Here is an 11,380-nt window from a genome sequence, read left to right as displayed (position 1 = left end):
ACGTTTTTGCTCACTTTCTGCCGCCACATCTCAATCCCCGATATTTAATTTTATTTTTTTGTTTACTTTGATATGGCATAATTTGTACCTTATTTGCATTTAACCGTTGTATTTCGATGAAAAATGCACTTATACGGTGTATGTACGTATAGGGACAAAATTCACATTGATGTGATGGGATGTTAGATTACATGCTAACAAGGTACAGCTTAGTTCCTTGAACCCCAAGCAATAAGTTCCCATGAAGTGAATAATCAACTGTACTCATCCAAAGTTAGAAAGCAAATGGAGCGTTCTCATGATAATACATACATTAACCAACAACTCATTTAAGGTTCTATTAGCGAAAAATAAGCATAAAGGTTCGCAATTTGTTCAACCAGTTCTACTCTACTGCTCTCAATGGCATAACTTTATCACCATATTCCATCTTTGCAAAAAAAAAAAAAAAACCCTAGGCATTACATCTCTGGTACCTCCTGAGAAACACCTAAAATATTTGCTCCACATATGGTATGTGCAAACGGAGCCAACTTCAAAACAAAGCCTGCAGTTTTCATTTTTTTACCACCAGCGTGGACCGGCTCATCCACCTCAGCTTCCAATGTGTCTGCTTGGGGAGTCTGTGATGCTGAGTGCTGGCCGTCAAAAGTTGACCATTTACCCGAAATAGCCATTCCCATCATCTCGTATATCTTACCACTTAGATGCGCTGGATTGTTAGGCTGCATAATGACATCAAGATGATTATAACAACACTATAGTAATATGAGGAGTATCAGCATATTCACAATTAAGAGTGGCTTGTTTCTGATGATCAACGAGTTAAAATCTTCCAGATATTTAAACATACATAAAAAGACAGGGTATGAATGAAATATCTTAAATTTTAAAACTATGTCCTAAACTGATGCAATATGATATTCTTGTCAGAGAAGAAAATGAGAAAAATCTTAGTGTAACCACTAGAAACAAGTGCCGCATCATACAGAAGATCTATAGCTCTCAAGGCATCTTCATCATCGGGGTTACTCTTGAATGCAGCCTGCAGAGAGTATAACTTGTTCGATAAAAAGATAATGAATGGAGTAGTAATTAAGTTTAATGTTCATCACCGTACATTCAGTTCTCTAATGATTGGATGGTCAGGGTTGATCTCAAACACCCTTCTACCCTTCATGAACTCCAAAGTGGAGGTATCACCAACAGTTTGTGCCTTCATGAGTCTGCAAAAGAATCTTATTCATGTTAACCGATGCCAACTTTTAAAGAAAGCAGAGCAAACATAAGTATATTCAGTTATTCACCTCTCCATGTTGGCAGACCAACCAAACTTCCCTGATACCAAAACACATGGTGATGAACTCAGACGGTTTGAAATATTAACATTGGCAACTTTTTCACCCAAACGTTTCTTGATCCAATCACAAGTTTTGCTAAATTCCTCTTCGGTTAATTCATCCTTTTCCTCATTCTTATCGCCTACATAATTGAGACAAACATAAATATTAAAAATATGGATAAATCATGATTAACATCAGCCTTACAATCGTTCTAACTGCCAAGTAATTAAGAGTAAGCTGGTACAAGCAAGAATGAAAGCTCTAGTCAGCCAATAATGATAAACGTAAAACTTCATGAGAATAAGAACCCGCAGACTAACCTATATCCAAATCTTCTTTGCTAATGTCTACAAAATTCTTCTCCTTGTAAGATTTCAGACTTTGAATGGCAACTTCATCAATGGGGTCTACCAAGTAAAGCACCTAGAAGATGGCACGCAAAAAAAGTACCATTGAGAATGAAGCATGATAAATTTAGCAGTGTGGACTTCAATATTAAATGAAGAAAGAGATATACTTGAAGATCCTTCTCGAGAAGTCTCTCCAGGAAAGGTGCATTCCGAGCACTGTTCATACTGTCAGTGGCAATGTAATAGATATCCTTCTGCTCAGGTTTCATGTTCTCAACATACTCATCCAAAGTTATCATCTCATCTTCACTTTGGGAAGAGAAGGATCTGAGCAAAGGTGCAAGGCGCTTGTGATTTTCACGATCCTCTATGCATCCCAATTTCAGATGTTTTCCATAATTCTCCCAAAATGTATCATAGTCCTGCAATGCAAACAAATTTTAGCACACTAAAGCATAATAGCAGAACACACTGATCAGTTCGTATTAGCACACAATTTTAAAAAAAAAAAGTAAATTCCCTACTAGCCGTGAAACATTTAAGTCTCTTTTTACAGTAAATATACTTCCAAAGTCACATAAGAGGTGGAGGAAGAAAAGGAGGAAAATGAGGAGGAGAAAAGGGAAACTGTAATGCATACTCCTTTATTTTCACTCATTGATATTCCCTGAATCATGTCGAATGTTTTTCGAACCAGACGTTTCTTCATTATTCGGACCTTCAAGAAAACATAAAGTTACAGTTAGAAAAATGTTAACCAAGAAAAGCAATTTTTTCAGTATCTAACAAGAATTCTGGGAAAATTTAGGCCGTACAATGCGACTTTCTTGGAGAATCTCACGTGAGACATTGAGTGGGAGGTCATTTGAATCCACAACACCCTTGACAAAGCTTAGATATCGAGGGAACTATTCAACCAAAATAATACAGGTGTGCACATGTCAGATTACATTTGAATCAAGTATATTCCACTAATGTGTAAAGGAAAGACATTTGGTTACCAATTCACCATCAAAATCATCTGAAATGAAGACTCTTTTAACATAAAGTCTTATATTCTTTGTCTTGGGTCATCCTTTCCCATAGGAGAAATGGCTGGGACATATAGTACAGAACGAAACTCCACTTCACCCTGCAAATCCAATGTTTATTAACTTTTTATAAAAGTGAAATAACAAGCACTGCAAGAGTGATGTAAGAACAATGTTAAAATTGCTTATATTTTCCACAGTATCATCATCTTTGAAGGACATTAAAGCCACAATCCAGTTCTGCTTAACACAATAATTAAAAAGAGAGTGCATAAAGATTTTGAAGTTGATTTAAATGACTTCCCATTTCCCATTAAACAATGTCATTACCTCAGTTGTAAAGTGTGATGATGCTAATGGATCCGAGTATTCATTAAAAGTCTTCTAGTAGAACTCATTGTATTCCTCTGTTGTCACCTCCTTAGGATTACGAAGCTGTAAAGATGGAGATAGTGATAGTATCACAAATAAAACATCTTAGAAATACACAACCGAAACTTAACAACTCACCCAAATTGGTTGAGTCTCATTTGTAAGCTCCCAATCCCAGTACTTCTCAACGACCTTTTTTTGTTTTCTTCTTCTTCTGTTAAAGTAAAAAAAATATATCACATGTAAAAAAAAATCTCACATGTACGTTGCTAATGAGCCTGTAGATAATGACAAAACTACATGAAGGTAACAACCTCAATATTTTCATCTTGATTAGCCTCTTTTGCTTCAAATGGGTTCTCATAAACTTCAACCTGTGATAAGCAAAGCGTAACAGGTTAGTTACCCCAAAAACTAGTTGATGGCTTCATGCCTTCTGTCAAGAAAAATGAAAATGTTGATATCATGTTGAAAGACCTCTTTAGTGATTCCCTTCTCCTGCCATGTGTAAATTGGGAAAGAAACAAACTGGGAATAATTCTTCACAAGCTTTTGAATCCTTTCTGGATGGGCAAAACCTTTGTAATCACGCTGAAAGCACACAGACAATAAGAACTAGAGATCAGTTCAGGATACTACAAAAAACAAAGGTACTAAATATTCTTAGTTACTTAAGATACCTTAAGATACAATGTAAGGCGTGTTCCTCGAGGAATTAGATTCTCTGGGTTTGTCTCCTCTCGAATAGTATAGGTGCTAGCATTTGCCTCTCCTTGCCCCACATATTGTTTTTCAGATTTCGGACTCTTTGTTGAGACGACTACCTACAATTACAATAAAATTAAATGAGCAATTGCCACTACGGGAACTTCTGAATGCACATGCTAAAATGACAAGTAATTAATACCTTATCAGAAACCAAAAACGCAGAATAGAAGCCAACACCAAACTGACCAATCAAGTTGTTGTCCGTACCAGCATCTTTACTTTCCTGCAAAATTGTACATTTAGTTAATGCACAACACTTGGCCCTAGAATTAGGAAAATAAAATGTTAGTTTAATTATTAGACCTTCACAGCCTTCAAGAACTTAGCAGTCCCACTCGGAGCAATTGTTCCAAATCAACAAGTTCTTGTCGTGTCATACCAATGCCGGAGTCACTATAGGAAACAAAGTAAGAAATTGTGTATTGCTAAAAACAAATCCACAACCAAAGCATCTAACAGCTCATATACTTACGTAATTGTTATTATCCCATTGTCTTTGTCAGTTTGGATACGAATGTCAAGATCAACAGCTTCCTTTAAAAGCTGAGGATCAGTAACACTTAGATACCTTAACTTGTCCAAGGCATCACTTGCATTGCTGCATAAACAAAAATGAAATTGATTATCTTATAAAAAAGAATGAAATTGATTTAAGGATACCAAACATCATGTAGTGGAACTAGACAGGCTCTTATGTAACTTTAGATTAAAGATCAATTATTGAAAAGACGACTCTGAATTATCCAGGCACTAATGGCTTCTCTTCAAATTACAAAAATAAAGAAAAATGACGCTACCAACACATATAGTTATCTTGGATTTCATCCAGCAGGGAAGCAGAGAATAGTATATGCTATAGTATGAACTGATTGGCCTATCCAAAATGGAAGAAATAAAATTCAGATTGTTCCTCATGTTCGAAACAACCAAATAATAATAATAAAATATAATTAACAACCTTATTGTTACTGTAAAAATCGTCATATTTTAATAATCCAAGGATGGTCGGGTGAATTCTCAAAACATATCTGATAAGCTCCAGGAGAAACACCTCTTTGTTGCTGTACAAGCTGTTGACAATAAGATCCAAAAGACGACTAACCTGCCGGCATGTATGAAACAGTAACCATCATAAATAAAACTCATCAAAGCTCTAAATAAGAACTTTATACACGCCAGGGCCTTAACATACCTCAACTTGATACTCATATTTCTCAGCTGGAGGTGGAGGAGGATTTCCTGAATCAGATGCAGTCGCAGTTGACACGTATCGGCTTCCCAAAAACAAATCATTTTTCAAGTTCAATTGAGCAGAATATCTGGCAGTGTTACATTTCCCTCCGGTTATTGTCGAGTTCCACCTGGTGTTATTGTCACTCCCCCTGCCTGCTCACGGTCCAATAAAATATCAATTAGAAAACAAAAAAGAGATTAGAATTAGAGAGTGTAGCAAGAGCTTGTCCATTACTTCCAATTAAGCCTCACGCACAGAACAAAACAGAAAAGGTGAGAGACATTTTTCCTTTAGTTTTAATCAAACGAAACGAAGATTTAGACAGTGAGAGACGAGAGGTAGAGAGTACCGAGACAGGTATGGGAGTGGAGGAGGCGATTGGAGCAGCCGCAGCAACCCGGTAACGAGTACCAGGGGCGCGGAGGGCAGCGGAGACTGAGCACCGGGAGAGGCGATGCATTATTGGGGATTAGGGAAGGGAACCGGGCAAGCGAACTAGTTTCAAGAAAGTTGAGAAATGGTGACTCAGTGTGTTTAGTACCTTCGGGTGAAAGAGAGAGAGAGAGAATCACTACATTAGTATATCGCGAGGGTTTTAGCGGGGTTTTGGTTCGACAGATAAAAGGGTTCCCCCTTTCGGAAGCTTCTGGAGAAAGAACAATGAGGTGCTGATGGTGGAAATCCGGTACATTAGGGTCTACGCTGGCCATCATTTACACTTTATTAGGATGAAAGGCTATAATTCTGCCACGCCATCGCTTAAGAAAATGATAAATGGATCTCAGCAATCACATGCAAGCAAAAGCCCAATCAGAAACACTGATCTGATCCTTAATAGAAACCCCAACATTAAATGGATAAGCCCAGATTTGTCTTTTCAACTTATACAAACCCTAAACTTTTTGAAAACAATAATCTTCACCCAAGAAATTAAATTGGTTCCAATGACAACCCCTTTCCTTGGGCTCATAGTGTTTGCTCGACCCGGCATGGTCAGGTTCAGAGAATAGTTTCAGCACCTCTTTCTCTCCTCTCTTTTCTCTAATTCTTGCAAAAGTGCAATTGACCAACTAAACATAGTAGCAGCAGGCACTGCCGCCTCTCCGATATCATTCTAAGTTTACACTTGTCCCCAAGCATTGAGCATAAAAACTGCTCCTTTTCTTCCTCTGAAAACACCGGTCTCGCCAAGCATCTCTAACAACAGCCATGCATATCTTGGAACATTTGAACAGCTTGTTTCTGCATAGCCGTGTTATGTAAACCCAACGATCATTGAAGCCCGTGAAATATTGTCATGGACAGGACAGTATGCTCTGAGATACCTTTGATGAGTCGTCTAAACTACCACATTTTGGGTACATTGTGGAAAGAGAAGCCTCGACAAAGAGATCGAAGATCAACCCAGTTTTACGAGTGCAAGTGTGCGTCTACCTCCCCAGTTTTATAAACTCTTGTCACACTTTAAGACACCTAGAAATACAATGGTCTCACGCCCTCTTTTAACATTCTCCTTAATAATTCAATTACATGTTGTATGTTTCTGAGTAATAGGAGAAATCAACACAGCTAATTTAACTGTGCGCTTTCCATCTCTTTAAAGACCATTTCAAGTTTCAACTATACCAGCGAAACCCGTTTTTGAAGCAGCCTCCATCACTGAATGCATTAAAAATCCACTCTACAATTCAAGAATAGATTTGCTATTGAATGCGCAGGCACCAGTCAAAATCACAAGTAAATGAAACAAAAACGACCACTAATGTAGTCAAAATCACAAGAAATTGAATAGTCGAATAATATTTTTTATATATAAGTAACATAAAACATACATGTCCTGTAGCCGAAATGAAAAGTACAAGCCCTTGCATCTTACCAACGAAATGATAAGAACACGGAAGATCTGGGGACAAAAATTTAGCAAGCAGAAACACGATCCGAACCAAAGGGAGACGAGTTTTGTTGCCTAAAACACAGCATAGATAAACGAACTACAATACGGCTTTTCTGATCAAAGCCTGGCTACATTTAGCTATAACGTCGACATAATTAGTTAATTGGAACCAGAAACCTTGCAGAAGCAATTTTATTTCTTTCCTTTCTCATTTTTCTCATCTTTGTCATCATGATATTCATTGTCGTCATCGTAGTATTCGTCGTCCTCGTCCTCGTCCTCGTCATAATAATAATCATCATCATAATAATAATATATCTCTTCGTCATCTTCACCGTCCTTGCCGTCTAGCAGCAGCTGTCCCTTTAACCGCTCTTGGATTCGATCTCTGATAGCAGTGCCCTGAAAAGCACTCCAAATTCTAAGTGAGGCAACATAAACACATTCCAGAAACTATTTATTTTTACATGTGCATGCACTAGTCATTACTATATGTTAGGTAGTTAAATTTGCTCACCATTTTGTGGCAACCTTCTTCAAACATCTCAAGAAATCCGGCAACCCACCGGTCAGCATTTTCCACCCACTCATTTCGGTGCATAGCAACAATTTGCATCTGCAAGTATTGTCATGCATTAAGTTTCTGATAAAGTGAGGAAATTAGCATTCAGAATCCAGCCAAATAGTATGTGGCCACTTACATGAAACACAAAACCTAAACATTTATATGTGCATATATATATAAATGTATAGAGTAAAAAAAACATAAATATACAAAACCTAAACTATGAATCTGACTGAATGGAATTCTGATGGCTCACAAATTCATAAAATTTCAATAGAATGTTACAAGAACAGTTAATGTCATATTCAGTGGGGCATAAATCCAGGGGACGGCAGAGGCATTTGGAGTTTGAAATCCAACCACAAATTCCTAGGTCAGATGTACGCCATCTATTTTTGGTAATTTTGAAAAGAAGGTAACCTTCACTCTAAAACCATGGTAAAATACAGGGAATTAAATTTGGACCACTCTGATCAAGCAATGATAGTGAAGAAATTATAACAGAACTAAAGAACTCCTCTAAATGCTATGCTCTCAGATATTGATTTTATGGTTGTAGTCTCCAACGGTCCAACCAGACAGTCAAGTCACCTAAATCTGACTTCTGTAGCAAGCATGTTGGTGCAATCCAGCATTGATATTTTCAGCACTGCCCCAAGGCAACTGATTTTTAGTCAAACAATTCTTGAGCTGGCTCCTACCTAGACTCAGGTTTTCCAAGGCAAATGATCGTTTTTTGGGTGTTTGTTACTGTGCATGCAAATTATTGAATGGGTTTATTAAATTATTCATCAATTTATGGAAGCCAAGGAAGGTCGACAGAAAAAAATGAAAGGTGGACAAGTTGGGAGGCACCATGGAGTTGTGATAAAGAGGGGAAAGGATATGGGTTATGGGTATATAATGTATGGGTGTTTACTGAAGGGTCATAATGCTCTTCAGGTTACATAAACATGTAAGGAATCTGCACAATTTTACATTTAATGAAATTGTAGAAGGCAAGGAAATGCATAAGCAAAGTCGATATCAAATTAGTAAGCCAAGGAGGCACTTCAATCTACATACTGAAGTTCCAAGGAAAACAATGCATCCAAGGTCAACTTTGAATGAACTTTTAAAACTTAAGCAGAGTACAAAACACAAGGAAACCCATCAAGCTAGCTATTCTCAATTCTTCAGTATTTTTAAAATAAAATAAAAAAACTACTCTCAATTCGAATACAAGAGATTTCCTGGATATAGTTCCTCCAAACATTTTACTTAAACAAATTCATGAAGTTTACACTTTTATCATAGAAAACACCTGTCATACATTCATAGAAACAAAAGTTGCATGACAATAACAATGACAAGTTGACGACACCATAACCAAACTAATTTCTATACTCCATGGTTATTTCTTTAAGAAATGTTTATAACTTCAGATACCATATTATTTATACAAAAGACAAAACATCTCAGGCTAAAGTATCATGGAAAGACGAAGTGTTAAGAACGGATAAAAACAACTTCAAGTACATTCATCACCCTCCGAAAAGCTAAAAATTGAGCATCTTACCTTCCAGCAGCATACTGGATTCCAATCATACAGCCAGAATAGGGAACAATCATTAAACTAGATCAATATCACTTGAGAATGAACATACCTTTTCTCCCACTTTTTCTTGTTGTTCCTTCACTTTTTCTTGTAGTTTCTTCAGTCTCATATTTACTCTCAATCTCTTTTCCTGTTGGCATTAATTGGAATATCAGCAAAGGAGCAGTCATTACTAAAAACAAGACACTCAGGACAGAGATCTTACCTTCACATAGCTAACTCCAAGCTCTTTCCTTGAGTATCCACGGTCCAAGTTCCGCAGCACGTACTGGTTATAATCTTTAACAATTCTCATAATGATATCTGACGTAGAAATACCTTCGGTTCGTTTGGTCTCCTTGAACTTTCCAGCAGCTTTAACCTGAGAACAGGAGGCTGCTTAATATATAATACAAAATTTTAAAGCACCAAATATAACAACTGCACAGGATGGTCTCAATAAACTTACAAACTCATACACATCATTCGTAGCTCCACTAGCATCAGCATAGCTGTAAATAATTTATGGCAAATTGTAAAGACTGCATGAATAATTTAAAGCTGGATATGTATGTGTTTTCCAGGAAGTAATAATTTAGCAGCAGCAAGGAAAGTAGTAAGAAAGCTATTTAAATATGGAGTAGTTTTCTATTTATATATTAATTTTCTAAAATTTGCAGCACTCAACATGAATAAATTAATCTAAAAGAAAGAATTGTATATTCTTACGGAAGCGCATCATGAGCCACATAGTCAATGTTGTGTTTATCTAGAAATTCTTGATTGACCACCCACGGGGCATCCGGAATGACTTCATCAACCCACCTGTGAAAAAATGTAAAACAAAGTCCTTTAATGAAGCTCTTGATAGGAATATAATTAAATCACATTTTACAAATAAAAAATGAAAAATTTCACCATAAAGAGATGACAACCGATTTACTTCAATCTTTCAAAGAATAAAAGGTTAAGTAAATCTATAATTAAGGTCCCATTTGATTACAGCCTTTGCTACTTGAAGTTTACATCCTAAAAAGAATTAATTAATTAAAAGAGAACAAAGAACACAACATCAATTTTGATAAAATTATTATGTAAAAGTAAAATTTCGCCTTAGCCAAAATTTCTTCAACTTAACTATTTTCTTTTGCATCCAAAGGCATGTTTTGCTTCAAACTCTCAAAAGCAAAACTCAAGCTCCAAAGGCATGTTCTGTTCATATAATATTTTTCAGTAAAATAACTAGAATGGCTGATAATTGAGAGATATAGAAAGAAGTAATACTTGCAATGGCGAAGGGATTCATAACGTTCTACATCGGTCATCACAGTTTTTCCCTTGTACTTATGGGTAGTCTCATCATTGCAACATCCAACCAGCAAATACGCGTTGGGAAACCTAAAATTTCAAAGAATTAAATAACATAATCAGGATTCAGGAATACCAAAATAAAAAAAAGGAAATCATGCAGTAGACGCAGTAAGCAACATCAATTACCAATATTTCTTCCGTAAATAAGAAATATCTCACAATTAATCAAAATTCATTAAAAAAAAAGGCAAAAGGATAAAAGTTACACGTATAAGAGGGGGAACCCCAAACATGAAGAGTTTGAAAGAATCCCATCAATCACCATGAATTTCTAAATATACCCAGAGAAAAATATTGATATCAAACATGGAAAGAGAGAGAGAGAGAAGGGAGGAAAACGGACGATTTCTTAGCTTGTTCGAGGGAACGAGCGTGGCCAAAGTGGAAGAGATCGTAGATCCCATCGGCGTAAACACGGAGGGGGCGATCGGGATCGAGGTTGTTGCTATTGTTATCGGTGTTGGCAGAAGAGGATTCGTTGCTCATGGCGGAGACTCTAGAAGAAGAAAAAAGGAAATGGAGTACTTCGTTAGGTGTTCTGCTTCATACTAATAAAAATAAGGGGAAAATACACTTTAGGTTACTCAATTATACATTTGGTAACAAACGGGTCATTTATTTTTCTAAATTTAAAAACAAAACATTCAATTAAAATATTGATGCAAACATTTAACATCTTTACTTTCAAAATTTACATATTATATCAATGTTTCTTAATTCGAAATGATTCAATAATTTTAATTCTTTATATTTAAAATTTCTAACAAATTAGTTTTTTACGATGTTGTCAAACCAAAGGAATCCATCGAATCAATATAGTAGTTGGATAATTATTATTTTAAATAGCTTCAAATATTTATTAAAATTGTCATTTTA

The 11,380-nt window shown here is 36.2% G+C and overlaps 1 protein-coding gene and 1 pseudogene across 1 annotated transcript; both read right to left on the bottom strand.

Moving 5' to 3' along the window:
- Window positions 1-351: 351 nt before the first annotated feature.
- On the bottom strand, window positions 352-5,558 carry LOC120153216 (annotated as a pseudogene).
- A 1,380-nt stretch (window positions 5,559-6,938) lies between these two features.
- Window positions 6,939-11,016, bottom strand: LOC120153160 (choline-phosphate cytidylyltransferase 1-like). Its single transcript, XM_039165156.1, has 8 exons — window positions 10,848-11,016; window positions 10,418-10,531; window positions 9,863-9,958; window positions 9,603-9,645; window positions 9,360-9,515; window positions 9,204-9,284; window positions 7,510-7,608; window positions 6,939-7,394 (listed from the first exon to the last, which is right to left on the bottom strand). Exons 1-8 carry the CDS (start codon window positions 10,988-10,990, stop codon window positions 7,185-7,187), a joined length of 942 nt encoding a protein of 313 aa, XP_039021087.1. The 5' UTR covers window positions 10,991-11,016; the 3' UTR covers window positions 6,939-7,184.
- Window positions 11,017-11,380: the final 364 nt, after the last annotated feature.

Source organism: Hibiscus syriacus, unplaced genomic scaffold, assembly GCF_006381635.1.
Source record: "Hibiscus syriacus cultivar Baekdansim isolate YM2019G1 unplaced genomic scaffold, ASM638163v2 tig00111099_pilon, whole genome shotgun sequence".
NCBI classification, from domain to species: Eukaryota; Viridiplantae; Streptophyta; class Magnoliopsida; order Malvales; family Malvaceae; genus Hibiscus; species Hibiscus syriacus.
Note: the sequence above shows the minus strand (reverse complement) of the source record. Positions and strands in the feature narration are given on the sequence as shown.